Source organism: Propithecus coquereli, unplaced genomic scaffold, assembly GCF_000956105.1.
Source record: "Propithecus coquereli isolate 6110/MARCELLA unplaced genomic scaffold, Pcoq_1.0 Scaffold221, whole genome shotgun sequence".
NCBI lineage: Eukaryota > Metazoa > Chordata > Mammalia > Primates > Indriidae > Propithecus > Propithecus coquereli.
The window spans coordinates 1211760-1227350 of record NW_012147301.1 but is presented as its reverse complement, the minus strand read 5'-3'; the positions used below and the strand labels follow the sequence as shown (position 1 = coordinate 1227350).

The following is a 15591-nucleotide window of genomic DNA, read 5'->3' as shown; positions in this document are numbered from 1 at the left end:
TTGAGGACACCATGCTAAACGAGATAAGCCAGTCACAAAAAGACAAGTACTGTAGGATTCCACTTATATGAGGTATCTAGAAGAGTCAAACTCATAGAAAGCGAAGTAAAATGGTGGTTGCCAGGACTGGGGTGAGGAGGAAATGGGGAGTTACTGATTAATGGGTATAGCGTTTCAGATTTGCAAGGTGAGAGAGTTCTGAAGGTTGGCTGTACAATAATGTGAATCTACTTAACGCTACTGGACTGTACACTTAAAATGGTTTAAGATGAAGATATACAACTATTATTTACTCATAATAATTAAAAATAAAAAAATTTTAGATGGTTAAGATGAAGCTGGGTACAGTGGTGTATGCCTGTAGTTCCCGCTACTCAGAAGGCTGAGGCAGGAGGGTGGCTCCAGCCTAGGAGTTCCTGGCTGTAGTGCACTACGATAGCACTAAGCTGCTGTGAATAGCCACTGAACTTCAGCCCGGGCAACATAGTGAGACCCTGTCTCTAAAAAAAAAAAAAATGTTAAGATGGTGAATGTTACGTTATGTATATTTCGCCATGATTTAAAAAAATCTTTTGTATCTGGAAGCAGGGAGATGTTTCAGTTGTCAACTGCTATGTAAGAAACCAACCCAAAACTTAGTGGCTTAAAACAACCACCATTTTATTGTTTCTCATGATTCTGTTGGTCAGTTTGGCTCAGCTGGGAGGTTCTTCTGTTGCACGCGATAATAGTTTAGGCTGCAGTCATATAGGGTACAACTGGCTGAAAGGTCCATGATGCTCACTCACGTGAAGCATGAAAGGTTCATGATGCTTGCAGCAGCTTTGTGAGGACGGTAAAAAGGTTGGGTTCTGCTGGGACACTGACAATTGGGCCTCTCTTTCACTCCATGAAGTCTCAGAGCCTTTCCCTCTTCACGTGGTCTTTCCACGTGGTCTCTTAGTATCTCCAGCAGAGTAGCTGGACTTCATACAAGTTGCTCAGGGCTCTCAGAAGTACAAAATCCTTCTTGATCAAAAGGATCAAGGTCAACAATGCACAGCATCACGTCCTCCACATTCTACTGGCTAAAATGAGACACAGGCCAGGGGATGTGCAATGTTGTAGAACCACATGAAGGCATGACTCCAGGGAGAACTGGTTCACTGGGGACCATCTTTGGAGAATAGCCACATGGGACATTATCGCAGCCATGCAAGTGAGAAATAACGAAGGCTTAGACCAGGATAACAGAGGTGGAGGTAGTGAGGAATGGTTGATTTGGAATATATTAATATTTTGGAAATAGAATCAGTAAATTTTACTGATAGCTCAAATATGGGGTAAAGGAAAAAAAAGGAGTCAAGGATGAGTCTAAGTTTTTGGCCAAAGCCACTGAACGAGTGTTGTGTCAGACACTAATCAGCGGCCAGATCTTGGACTGTGTCACCAAGAACAGCAGACTTGGAGCCTTAGGGTCAAATCCTTCCTCTTTTGTTTATCCCCATATTACCCTGATACTCGCCCTCTCTGGGTTTCTTCTTCTTGATGCGGAAGATGGGGATGATAATCCCTGCTCACCCCATCTTGTAAGATCATCACAGGAGCAAATGAAATCTTGTACGGAACAGCAATTGTTACGCATGTGGTGGACATAGGGAAACCACCCACCTTGACATCATGAAATCTGGTTCCAGTCCCAGATCCATCTTAGACTTGTTGAAGGAACTTGGGCAAGTTATTTAACCTCACCTTGACTGCTTCCTTATCTATATAATCAGGAAGCTCATAGTATCTGTACTGTCTATGCCAAAGGCATTTTCGTAAAAATCAATTGCAAGAACAAGGAAAGCATTTTTGAAAATGCATATAAAATGGCAAATGGAACATATTGTTATTGCATCACTAATTACAGATCCAATATCTAGGCTTGGGGGGGGTGGGGAAAAAAAACAATGACAGGGTGGAGTCTAGAAAATCCACCCTTTCTCATATGACCCAGGGGTTCCGGGCTTCGCTTAAAGAACAACCAGGGGAGAATACCATTCAGAGCTGCTGTAAAACACAACCCATAATTGGCAGTCAATCATACACATGGCATGAGAGTTGGTGAGTTATTCATAATAACGGAATACAGATAACAAGCTTGTATTTGGAGCACTTTGACTCTGAGGGGAGACTGTTTTGTTGCTTGTTTTTTTAATGCACGGGAAAACCAAGGGGCAAAACAACAGGTCACATCATGGAAGCAAAGAAACCGGAGCAGCTGAGGGAAGAAAGTCCCAAATAAGCATCTCTCTTCAAAAATGAGTGTGTGACATCTGGGGCCAGGCCAGGTTCGGAACCCAGGGGAAGGACGGCAGGACAAGAACTCCATCATCCCCGGAGGCCACAGAGAGCCTTTGGGTTTAAAAATCTCATCTGAAAGACACCCACACACTAAATGGCCTTGTATTCAATTTATTCTCCGCAGAAGAATAAAAGACTGAGTCAATGCTGCAAAGTTGTGAACTTGGGTTCTGAAGCAGCTGGGGGCAGCCGTTGCAGACACTAACCCATCCTCTTCAGGCAGCGGGCGCAGATACACTAAAGGATGCGGAAAGCAGTCATCCCCTTTTAAAAGGAGTGCTTCTGTTTTCATTATCATTTAAGACTGTAGTCAGTGTTGAACGATAATAAGAACCTGGCGTGAGGGAAAAAGATGCACCCAAATCACGGGTGTACACAATAAAAATGCTATTATGGACTTTTGCGAATATAAATAGTTTTTTAAATGAGGCTGCTAAGACTGGCATCCTAGATGCTACCTGAAAAAGAGTCATGTTTATACATTACAGCAGTTCCACCAGCCACCAGTCTCGGCTTGCTACTGCAAAATGGACGAGGTAATCTTTTTGGAATGAATATCAACGCAGGCTGGTTGTGGGGCAAAGACGGAAGACGCGGATCGAAGTGGAGAGAGCACAAAGGGCAGCGCAAAGGGACCTGATGCTCGGCAGGGGAAAATTGCAGAGGACAAAGGAGTAAGAAGAATAAAAAGGAGCCAGGACTGGGTCACTGGGAATCCGATTAAACAATACAGCCTCAGCTGTACCTAAGCACAGACTCCGCGTGGTGGTTTTGCCTTTGCATTTAGCAACAATCCCGGACGGTTAGGGCGCCAAGTTCTTTGCCTTCCTCCGTTCTGGTAAAGGCACGGCAGTAATGAAGGAGTATTCAACAGAAACATCGGAATGCCGGTATTTCCTCGGGTGGATTACTCACCCCATATTCACGTGAGCTCAGAGATGTCACGGGGGCCTAGTTGAAAAAGGGGGGCACGTTTGACCTCCATGAAGAGGTCAAACATCAGCGTGAGCTGTGCAAAGTGAGCATGAGGCAGGACTCCTGACAGTGGGGCATGGTGAACACAGGAAGCACGGTGGGAAGAGCTGGTTGAATCCCAGAGGTATGATCTGTCCAAAGGTAGAAATCTGGGCTGGAGTAACCTCTGCATGTCTTTTGAATTGTCCAGGTACAAAACACTTACTCCACCAGGCAAGGATGTGTGGTGGGTGGTTAGTTGGACCGGAGATTACCGACCACCAGCTGGAGGAGGCATGGGGGGCTTGGAGGTCTACCCACTGCGTCTCCACATCCTCTGTAGGTCCTATCAGCTGCGGCAGTTGAGTCCTTAGGGCATGAGCAAGGAGACGAAGACATGCAGGTGGTCACCACCAGCCAGCAGTAGACAGTGGGACCAGAGCTGGGTCACTGCCGTCTGGATGCCCCATCAGGGCCTCAAAGCAGAATTCAAATCACCCTGCTCCTCCTGCCATGTCCCAGTGGGTCTCCCTCCACACTTGGCCTTTTTAGCCCATGGCACAACCACTGTCTTAGTTCTGGCTCCAAACCTGGAGTCTTCCCTGCACCAAGCTGCTGCTGCGACACTCATTACAGTCTGTCTTGCACCGAGTCCTTTCAGCCGTCTCTGCCATCTACCCCTTCTCTTCAAGCCCCTCCGGCCCACTCAGGTTTAAGTCATTTGTCCTCCACGGGAGCCTTCCCTCGTCTCCCTCTTTCTTTCTTTCCCTTCATCCTTCCAAATCATCCTGGCACCATCTCCTGATTGATCTTCTACTATAATACTTGGATCACACCATTCCTCAGCTCAGAAATTTCCCAGGGTTCCCCACTGCCCGTGGGACAAAGCTCAACTGGGTATGCTGCCATTCAAGCCCCTCCACAATCCTGCTGCCTTAAACCTTCCAGCCTAACCCTCTGTCACAGCCAGAGCCAAAGCCACCTTCCGTTTTCCCATTGCCACGTGTCTGCTGGGGTTTCAACATCTGCCCTGCCTGGACTCAGTGTAGTCACCACTTCACTGCTTGGCCACACCCAGGCTGAAATGACATTTCTCTTCCCTGAAGGTATAGACAAAACCTTAGAGTCTCCACCATCCATTCTGCAATTCATCACTCACTACCTACGACATCTCATCTGTTTCACAGAACATGGTGTTATTAATGTTTTGCCTCTTTGTGTAGCCACATCCCAATCGGGCTGAAAGCTCCTTGGTCAGCAAGCACCGTTCACGTCTTACTTTTTGTGTGTGCCCCAGCCTGGTCCCTGAATAGAGTAGGTGCTCACTAAATATCTGTTAATTTAGGAGGGGAAAACCTTAAGAACATTCTTCACTGACTTTCAAAAGGGCCCTAGTCCCCATCGAGGTGACACCCCTTACAAGCCAAGGCAAGCATTCCACCTCCTCTGATCACCCCAGCTCAACTCAAATTAAAAATTCAAGAGCTTCCCTGGAAACACCTGCCACAAGTCAACGCAGCTCCCAGCAAGGAAATTCTGTAAAGGGCCCCAGTTCTAACCCAATAAGATTGAGCCAATTTTGGTTCATGACTTATTAACCCCCACAATTGGGGTTAGGAAGACAGACTGGCCCTGTGTTGTGAAAGCACGTCCATACCCCGTCAGGTACGCACAGCCTGCCTGCGCGCAGACACAGCCTGGGACGGCATCATCATCCAAGGTAGAATTTTGCAACTTTGTTCCCAAATAGCCCATGGAATTGAATTGGTGATATCTGAGCGCACACATGGATAGGCATTTTCCATTACTTGTTCAGGCAGACTACAAAACATTACTGTAGAGGAGTCACCAATTTAATTTATGAACAGGTTGCAGGCTTCAAGTCCGTTTGTTGGCTATTTGGAACTTAGAACAGGTTTCTCCCTGGAAGCAAGAGCGCGTAGCTTCTGCAGTCAACCTGCGCAAGCCCACTTAACCCATAATGTCCTGCACTGTAATACCACGAAGCAATTTCATTCTATTCATCAGCGGTTTGCAAACTCAAATGCCTGAAGTAGCCGGGGGGACAATGTAAACATGAGGAGGGTCAGACCAGGCAGATCTGGAACGGTGGACACTGGGCTACACGTGCCCCATCTAAAAGGGGTTGCCACTCTCTGGCCTCAGTAGACAGCTGCCATGGGAGAAGGCAGGCCCAATGCAGCAGATCCTAAGCCAAAAAACAAATTTTTATGTGAAAATCGTTAGCAACTAATTTGAAGAAGTTTTCAACACAGTGCAGAGGAAACAAGATACATCAGTGGGCTAAAATTGGCCCAAGCTTGCAACCTCTGCTCAATAATGGTACTTCTTTGGAAAAAAAGCATTTCAATTTCTACAGCTCAACACCTAAAAAATATTTTCCCTATTCTGGCTCTTCCTGGGAACTGGTCCCAAGTTAAGGCTCTACCTTGCACGAGGGAAGGCCAATGTCTCTGTGGTTCTAAGAACCCCAGGCTGATGTAAAGCTCCTGGCCCTAAACCCCTCTTGGCCCCCTCACGGAGTTTGAGGGCATGACCTCGCCACTCCCTAATGTGTCAGGGTCATCCGTTCTTAGGGTATGTGTAAGTTGAAACCTGCCTGTGTTTTGCTTTTGTGGTGGTGGTGGGTATTATTATTGCTCTACTGTTTTTGTCTATTTTTCCGGATGATAAATGTTACATAGGTAGGTCTATGCCTGTTACACAGGCATTCACAGTAGCAAATGTGGAAAATTTTCCTTCCTAAAAGTAATCTCTGTTAATAACTACTTATTTTTTCAATCTTTTCCCTTTTAAATTTTTTCACATTACACAAGTGTAGTGGGTAGAATGATGTGCCCCCTCCCAAATATATGTGTCCACATCCTAATCTCTGGAACTTGTGAATGTGACCTTATTTAGAGAAAGGTCTTTGCAGATATAATTAAGTTAAGGATACTGATTTTGTTTTGTTTTGGTTTTTTGAGACAGGGTCTCTCTCTGTTGCCTGGGCTACAATGCAGTGGCATGATCATAGCTCCCTGCAACCTCAAAGTCCTGGGTTCAAGCAATCCTCCTGCCTCAGCCTCCCAAGTAGCTGAAACTACAGGTGTGTGCCACCACATCTGGCTAACTTTTCTATTGTTGGTAGAGATGGGGTCTCACTCTTGCTCAGGCTGGTCACGGACTCCTGACCTCAAGTGATCTTCCCTTCCCGCCTTGGCCTCCCAGAGTGTTAGGATTATAGGTGTGAGCCACCACGCCCATCCCAAGTTAAGGATATTGCAATGAGGAGATCACTGGATTATCTGGGTGGGTCCAAATCCAATGACAAGTGCCTTTATAAGAGACAGACATACAAACACACAGGAGGGAAGGAAGCAATGTTACCGTGGAGGCAGAGTTGAGTGATGTGGGCACAAGTCAAGGAGAGCTGACTGTCCCCAGCAGTGGGAAGAGATAAGGAAAGGATCCTCCCTTAGAGCCTTGTGGGGAGCACAGTCCTGCCAGATTTGGGGCTTCTGGCCTCCAGAACCATGAAAGAATAAATTTCTGTGTCACTCTGCTTGCAGTAGTTTGTTATGGCAGCTTTAGGAAACTGATACAAGTAATATGTAAATAAATGCCAAATGCAATTAACTCAAACAATACAGAATTACATAAAGTAAAAAGGGTAGAAGTCCCCTCCATGACACATAAATCCCACTTTATTCCCCATAAATAGTTACTGTTTGATAAGAAGCCTTCTAGGCCTTTCCCTATGCTCTTAAAACACACGCACACTCACACACGTACGCACATAAATGTTTATATATTTTTGTGTGCGTTTGAATAAACGAGATCATAGTATTCTGCTACTTGCTGTTTTTAAAATTCAATATTTCTTGGGGATATTTGCATGTCTGTACATAAAGATCTGCTTTATCCTTCTCATCTACTGCAGTATATTCTATGAACATAGCCTATGTCATTGTTTTCATTGATTCTAAACTTATCAATGTAACAGTGTTACAATGATAAATCAAAGTTGCCTCTCCTCTCTTGGCCACAATTGAAAAGCTATTTTGCCCCTTTACAAACTACACATTAACATATGTATGTATGTGTGGCTATCATTATTTCTGTTCACCAAATATTTCTGTCTCTCCATCTTCTGCCCTTGGAATTGGGTGTGACCAAGTGACTTGCTTCGGCTGGTGATATGTGAGCAGAAGTCGCTCGTGTCATTTCCAACTGGAAGCTTTAAGAGAGAGTGCAGAAGATGCCTCATTCTTTTTCCTCCGCCAAGCAATTGCGGAAGCACCGAAAGGGAGCCTCCGTCAGCCTGGGTCTCCTGGTGATTGTGACAGAGCAGAGGGACACAGAGTGTGAATGAGAAATAAACCTTTGCTATTTCAAATCACTGTGATTTGAGGGGTTTTTGTTATTGCGGCATAACCCAGCCAATCGTAACTGAGTATAATATATATAATAGATGTATATAGGTATGTATCCCTATCCTTCTAAGATTGAATACAGCCTAAGACAAGTACCTTGAAAGAGAAAAGTGTGGTTTATTATGTCCTACTCAGTACTAAGCAACCATATTATTAACAATTCACTTTTACTTCCTATTTAGTAATTTCTCCTTTTTACATGTCCATTAAGATGATGAACTTAGTGCCTGTGGAAATGAAACGTCACGTTTTCAATATCGCAAATATCATACTAGCCATGAATCAGTAAATATGTCTGGTGGATGTGTGGGTTCGTGGCATTGCTCTGAAGCCTAGTCAACGCCACTATGCTCTGCATCTATTAATGAGGAAATGGGTTCCAGGTTACTCTTTAGAGTTTCGTGTACATTTGAAATAACTGCGCTCTGCGGGGCTCAGAGAACACCCCGTCTCTCCTGCTTCTGGACAGGGGGATTGGCCAGTGCAGTTAGCTTCAATAGTGGGAGGCGCTGTTCTCTGATCAACAGCCATGCCTCAAGCTGATTAAAGAACATTGTTTGTAGAACTGGAAGGGGATCAAAATGCCTTTGGTTCTCCAAGTCAGAAAAGATAAGGCCCTGAAGGCTTAAATGGTAAACATGACAAGAGCCTTATGGTTTCAGTGAAAGATATCTAAGATCCAAGCCCTTTCTCTCCCAGGCAGAAGAATATTTTTTAATGATATCTTTTAAAATGTCAGATTTAATAGGAAAAATTAAAAGAAAAGCCCTCTGCTTCCCCCACCCAAGTACTGCAATCAGAGAAGCTTCCTTAATCACAGACAGCTCTGACCCCATCACGATTCTACATGGAAGACCGTCAGCAAATACCCGCAGCCTCCTGCTCTCCTGGGCTGGATCAAGGCGGCAGCCACACAAGGAAGGAGGCCCCGGATGATGATGACATTTTACATTTAAAATTCAAATCTTCAAAAAATGCCAGGCTTCCTACTACCTGGCAAAGCAGGTCTCTAAGAAAGGATTCTAATCTAGAGGATACAGCCTCATTCCTCTTAGGTGAGGAACTGAGGGGTGGAAGTAAGAAGAGTGTTCTTACCCACAGGAGACCCCATGCTCACTGCCCTCTCCAAGTTGATCCTGTGTTAGCAGAAGGGGCTGGGCGCTGTGCAGTGATTGCTGAGTGAATTCTGGCCCCGCGCAATCAGTTCTGCAGATGAACAGCAGGGGCTCGTGGGTAGTAGTGGACTTTTCTCCCCCTCAGCTTGAATGAACCCAGGCGGTATTCATTTACTTTTGTTTTGTCTCTGGGTTAATGGCCTGGTTCTTCCATTCCTTTTAAAAGAACATTACTGGCCGGGCGTGGTGGCTCACACCTGTAACCCTAGCACTTTGGGAGGCTGAGGCTGGAGGATCGCTTGAGCCCAGGAGTTCAAGATCAAATACTTAACAAATACCACAATTTTAAATATAATTTATTTAATTGAGTTCAAATGTTTATTATGAATCATTATGGTAGGTGGAATTCTGAGATGGCCCCAAGAGTCCTGCATCCTGATGTACACATACCTTCTCCCAGTTATTCAGTCAAACACTAATTTAGGTGCTGTTGTGAAGGGGTTTTGTAGATGTAATCCAAATCAGCTGACCTTAACATAGGAGATTGTTCTCAGTGGGCCTGACCTAATCAGGTGAGGCCTTAAAGTGACTTTATCTCTTCTGATAAAAGAGATTAAAAATGTGAGAGAGAATGGTCAGGAACTGCAGGTACCTCCAGGTGCTTAGGGCACCCCTGGCTAACAGCCAACAAGAGAACTGGGGCCTCTGTCCTACACCCACAAGGAACTGAATTCTGCCAACAACCATGTGAATATGAAAGAAAACTCCAAGCTTCAGAGACGATCACAGCCCAGTCAACAGATCACAGCCCAATCAACACCTTGATTTGGGCCTCATGAGACCCTGAGCAGAGAATCTAACTTGGCCACGCCCAGACTTCTGACCTACAGAAACTATGAGATAATCAATGAGTGTGTTTTAAGCTGCTACATTTGTGGTGACTAGTTTTGCAACAATAGAAATCTAATGTAAGCAGATATAATGTATTTTCTCTGACCTAAAATGTAAAGAAAGTTAAGTATAAATGTAATTTTAAATTTTAGCCCTCATTCTTATTCCTTTAGAACCAGATATGAAAGCATACTTTAATATATCTTTTATTTATTAAATAATCAAAGTAAAATTGAAAATGTTAATACCTCGTTTACATTTATCTAAAGCCTAGAAATTTAGGATGATTGCTAAGTACTCCTTATTCTCTTCTCCATTTCTTTATAACCTTTCTATTGTAATTATAAGGTTTTAGAATTCATAGTTTATCAATACAAGATATAAAACAGGATTCAGTTTCCCAAACTCAAACATATGCAGTAACAAAATAGCAAAATAATCAGAAAATATAATACATTCTCCCAATGAAACAACTTTATACCATAACTGGTAATGATAATGCTATAAGATGAATGAAAACTTAATTTCATCAAATAACATCAATATGAAAAAACTAAATGATAAATAATATTTCTATTTTTTGGTTATAAATGGCTATTCATGCAACTGGATTTTCTTCTAATCTGCTTTAAGACTAAAAAAGTTTTCTGAGTTTTCTTTTTCTTTTCTGTATAAATCATTGAAGCTTAATTTCTAATTAATTTTGGAGTATTTGGACCTTTGAGCTTATTGAATGAAGGTATCATTAAAATACTAAAGTTTTTTGTTTGTTTGTCTCACTCAAGTAACTGGATGCATTTTAACGCCAGTTTGTGAAAGGCCAAGTTTCCACTGCTCAGATTCCAGCCCAGAGGGACAGAGGGGACTTTAGCCAAGACATTTAAAAAAAAAAAAAAAAAAAAAAAAATCAATGAAGCAGCGCCCCTTAGTGGTAAAAGGACAAAATTATCAGTACAGTAAAAATCTTGCTGAGATATACAATTGGTAAGCACAAAATAATTTTCTCTTAAAAAAATTAGAAAGAGTTAAGTAGAACATTTTAGAGTAATCATTGCAAAGTGGATTATAGGGATTCACAGGGCGTTTAGAAAGCCAAAAGGGAGTCGTTGTAATCTGCTGGGAAAAGTGAAAATCAAGGATTAACAGCCTTTACCATGTAGGAAATTAAATTACTCCTAATACAAGTAGCAGAGTAATCTCAGCAGCCGTTTGTCCTCCAATGGCTCTTTCACTGAGATGGAGTACAAATGAAAGCAAGCTGATTCTTTAGATATGTGGGGTAATTTCAGATACAGTCTTTACATGATCCTTTAGAATTGTTCTCTCATTAATATCAATACTCAGCAACATCTATCCTGCCAGCCATATTTTATGATCGAAATCACTAAGGCTCAGGGAAATTAGGTAAGTGATGGGGTCAACACTTGAATGTTATTATTTCCAATTCTATAAGCCTGTAACTGGGTTCACCTATGGCCCACCATATAAAATGCACCCCATGCTGTAACTCCCCTTGTCTGCTAGCTGAAAGGAGGCACAGCTGAGTCACTACTGTGTGGACTCTGTCGCCAAACTGCTCGGGTTCAAAGTCTGGCTTTGCCTTACATTGAGTGCGTGGCCTGGGCAATCACTTCAATCCTTCTCTACTTTAGTAGAAATAGTAGTAACGGTCACTACTGTTAGGGTTAGGGTTAGGGTAACAGTAATAGTAGTTATTACTTTAGTAGTAACAGTAGTAACACAGTCAAAGCACAGTCTTGAGGATTAAATGAGAAAACACAGGACGTGCTTAGAGCAGTGCCTGGCACCCAGTAAAAGCTTGAGAAACCTTAGCTGTAATTAGCTGATACTGACAGGTTGACAAATTCTTCATAGAGCTATAAACTGTGGGTTATTTTTAGACTGTTAGGATGCATACCAGCTATCAATAATGGTGAATTACCTGGGAGGAGTAGGCTTTGGATGGAAATAGAACTTCCACATTTATACTTGGCATACTTCACTATTGTTTGAAAGTGTTGCAACATGCACATTATATTGTAACAATAAATGAGTACAGAATATGTCAAAGCTACTTCAGTAATCCACTCTGGTCCTTAGAGCTCACTTTTCAGAAATTCTTTTATACATTTAACCTCCCTTGTCCTCTGAGCCCTTTGTAAAGCTGTCCCACCCTCCGTAGGCTAATCTTTTGGTGGGACCTTTTGATTATAACCCAGTAGTGGGTTATATGCCTGCACTCACAGAGCACATCTGCTAGAAAGCATGTAAATGCTGCAAGCGTCTCTGCAGTGCAAGCACACTGGTGCTCAGCCTGAAGAAGATTGAAGTCATGCACCAGGGAAACGGAGCCACAGTCAGAGATTTCCACCAGAACAGAATGCCGAAAGCTGTCACTGCATTCTGCTGTCTGGGCAACGGGCTATCCATCTGCACTTGGATTGACAAGGAAAGGGAAACCAGAAAAGAGAAGCAAGCCTCCAGGCACCCTTCCCAGCGTGGCACTGCACTGTAGCCCGGACCAAACCAGAACACCACAGACCACCGATGCTCTCCCACCTCCTAGAGGACTGTACGATTTGAAACTACTGTAAAAATCCTCGAGCAGCTTCATGAGGACATTTAATAGCCAGTAAGGGGTTTTTGAACAAATAGCCCTGCAACTCTTGGATAAATTCTGTAATCTCCTTCACAAAACGGGGGTGTGTTAGTTGGGGTAATGCTAGTCACTATAACGAAAGTTCATTTCTCCCTTACAAGAGTCCACTATGGATGTTCCAGGGTCAAGGGAGCTCTGAACAGTCCTTCAAGGGACCCAAGTTGATTGGGCGGCGGGGGGAGCTGGAGGGGGGAGTCTGACATCTTTAATGCCAGCCTCCAAGATCCCCTGGGCGTTGGCATCCAGTCAGTGGAACAGGAAAGAGGGGCAGGCATGGGAGATTTTTATGGGCCAGGCCTGGAAATGGTGTGGTTACATTCTGCCAGCTAGAACTTGGTCAGGTGGCCATACCTCTCTATCTGCAAGGGAAGCTAGGAAATGTGGTTCACCTGTGTGTTCAGAGAAAAAGAAGACGCGGATGTGGTGAACAAAGAGCCAGCCTCTGCCACAAGAAATCACATATTTCCCTTGAAGAATTGTGATAAAGATTACAGATGACGCGGTGATGTATGCTTGGCTTATTGGCTCATAGTGGGGGGCGGGGGCATCAAATGTAAAAAGAGGTGAGCGGTAGAATGCCCAAGAGATGGTAGGTGGAGCCGGAGTAGTTACAAGCAACAAGTGTTAAGGTGCTGGCAGAGCAGACTGAGTCATTTAAGGACAAGGGGTGTGAGTTGGGGCGCTCGGGTAGTCACAGATACTGTTCACCAAAGGGCTCCAGCGCTGGGCCTTCAGGCCACGAGGTAGGAATGCACTTCCTGCCTCACCCACCGCCACTGTTGGGTGCCTGGTCATGTGACTAGTTCTGGTCAACAGGTGGAAGTGACAGGCATCACTTTTGGACTGAGCTTTTAACTGCTGGTGTGAGGCCCTCTAGAGCGCTCTTTTTCCCTTCGCCAATGACCTGTGCTCCGGAGAGGGCCTGCACCTCCACATGGGTCCTGGAGAGAGGCACACTGCAGAGCTTTCCGGCACCCGCGCGACATTTTAAGTCACTGAGATTTTTTTAAGTCGCATATTACTGCAGCATAAACTGGCTCATTTTGACTAATACAGACACCTTTTTTTCAGGCAAGAGGCATCAGATGGCCTGTGAGGCAAAAAAAGAAAAAAAACAAACCAACCAACAAAAAAGGCACTCCTGTCCATTTTAGACCATCAGTTCTAAGAACTAAGGAATCATGCCTTTAAAAATATAATTTGTGTATCTTTGCCCCAATGCAATCAAAGGACATACTTGATGGGCCTTGAATTATTTAAAATACTGATAAAACCAACTTTCAATAGAACCCCAGAGGTTCTCTCTTCCTTAAAAGATCATTCGTCCCAATTTGAAGAAAGTTTAAAGCTGCTAAGTGCTAAAAGACGTTAAGGACAGATTAGTATCAAATCACAGCCCCCTTCGCCCACATAATCAGATGTAAAAGAAAAATGAAAATGGGATCACTTTGGAAGGAATTGTGGGCAGCTGTCTGGAGCACTTTTACGGAGGAGACAACTTTGGCTACTTGCCTGTCCTCTGGGATCCCTAGAACTGAGCTGGCTTAGCGAGGACCTCCTGACGCAGGGAAGGCCTCCTGTGCTGTCCATGGCCTTCTGGGCCCTCCTTGCCCTCTGGCTGGTAGACCAGCTCTGGGCTGTTTCCTAATTTGTGCAATTCCATCTCGGGTCTCATTCACATTATCTTACACTGCAGGGTAACTTGAAGTAGAAGTACAATAAGTGAGCGATCACAGCTCTTTTTAATGTGGTCCCCTAGAGTGAAGTGAGCAATCCGGCAGGGCACCCCTAGTTCTGTTTACTTCAGCATCATAGCACGCTCTGATGTTCTCAGCCAGCTGGTTGAGCTGCCTTAACTAGAGTTCACCAAGTAGACCCTAAACTCCTTAGACGCAGGACCTGTATTTTATTCATCTGTGAATGGCACTGTAATTACACTACTTACAAAGCTTCCTTTGGACTCAGCCAGACTCTGGCTTGAATATTGATCCCACCACTTAATAACTGGGTAACCTTGGCCACTTAACCTCCCTAACTCTGTTTTATAGTCTGTAAAATGGGAATAATAATGCCCCACTCCTTTGACTTGTGGAAATTAAATGGGACACTTGTATGTAAAGCTGCTGGTGCAGCTCAAGAGTCTTTGTTGAGTGCTTGGAAGAACAGTGGGTTCTTGACAGATTCAGTGGCTCACACCTGTAATCCTAGCACTCTGGGAGGCTGAGGCAGGAGGATCCCTTGAGCCCAGGAGTTTGAGGTTGCTGTGAGCTAGGAGGACGCCACTGCACTCCAGCCTGCCCTGGGAACAGAGTGACATGTCTCAAAAAAAAAAAAAAAAAGAGAGAGAGAGAGAGAGAGAATAATGGGTTCAATCCAACGAGGGTGCTGAATCTTTACCACTTTTAGAGGTAGCAAGAGTAACGAACAGAATACACTAATAAGTGCCTCTTAAATAAGGCAACTCCGTTCCCACATAGACCTGGGGATAGAAACAAAGTATAATAATCCTTCACAGTTGCACCAAACATTTCTTCGCAAGACTTTTAAATTAGCTTCTCTGTATTATCCTAAATTCTTTTGGGTGGATTGTTTCCACCCCTCCCTGGCCCCGGGCAGTTGCGGGATCAGAAGAAATTTAGGCGCTGGAGGGAGAGACGGGGACCGGGCCCAGTCCGTATTGTACCCGCGGGCCTCGGTACTCAACCCGGGGCACGGGCCGTTACGGCGGTTTCGGTGCCTGGAGCGGGCGGGCTGGGCCGGCCCGGGCGCCCAGGAACGAGGGGCGGGCCCGAAGCCGCGGCCTCGCGTCCGCCCGCGCCGCCCAGCGCCCGGCGCTTCCCGGAGCCCCGCGCGGAGGAGCAGCGCCGCCGCCATGCTGCAGAAGCGGGACAAGGTGCTGCTGCTGAGGACCTTCCAGGGCCGGACGCTGCGCATCGTGCGGGAGCATTACCTGCGGCCCTGCGTGCCCTGCCACAGCCCGCTGTGCCCGCAGCCCGCCGCCTGCCGCCACGGTCGGGGCCGGGCGAGGGGGGCCGGGCGGGAGCCGGGGCGGGAGCGGGGGCCCGGGGAGCGGCGGAGGCCGGGGAGCCGCGGAGGCCGGGCGGGAGCGGGGGCCGGGGAGCCGCGGAGGCCGGGCAGGGCGAGGGGGCCCGGGGAGCCGCGGAGGCCGGGCAGGGCGAGGGGGCCCGGGGAGCCGCGGAGGCCGGGC

General features: G+C 45.4%; 1 protein-coding gene across 1 annotated transcript in view; it reads left to right on the top strand.

The window, feature by feature from the left end:
- The first annotated feature begins 15213 nt into the window (after positions 1 to 15213).
- Positions 15214 to 15591, top strand: part of DIS3L (DIS3 like exosome 3'-5' exoribonuclease) — a 47900-nt gene continuing 47522 nt past the window's right edge. Inside the window, exon 1 of the mRNA XM_012644817.1 lies at positions 15214 to 15394. Within this exon, the coding sequence (XP_012500271.1) occupies positions 15256 to 15394 (139 nt within the window). The 5' untranslated portion in view covers positions 15214 to 15255. The remainder of the gene's footprint in view (positions 15395 to 15591) is intronic.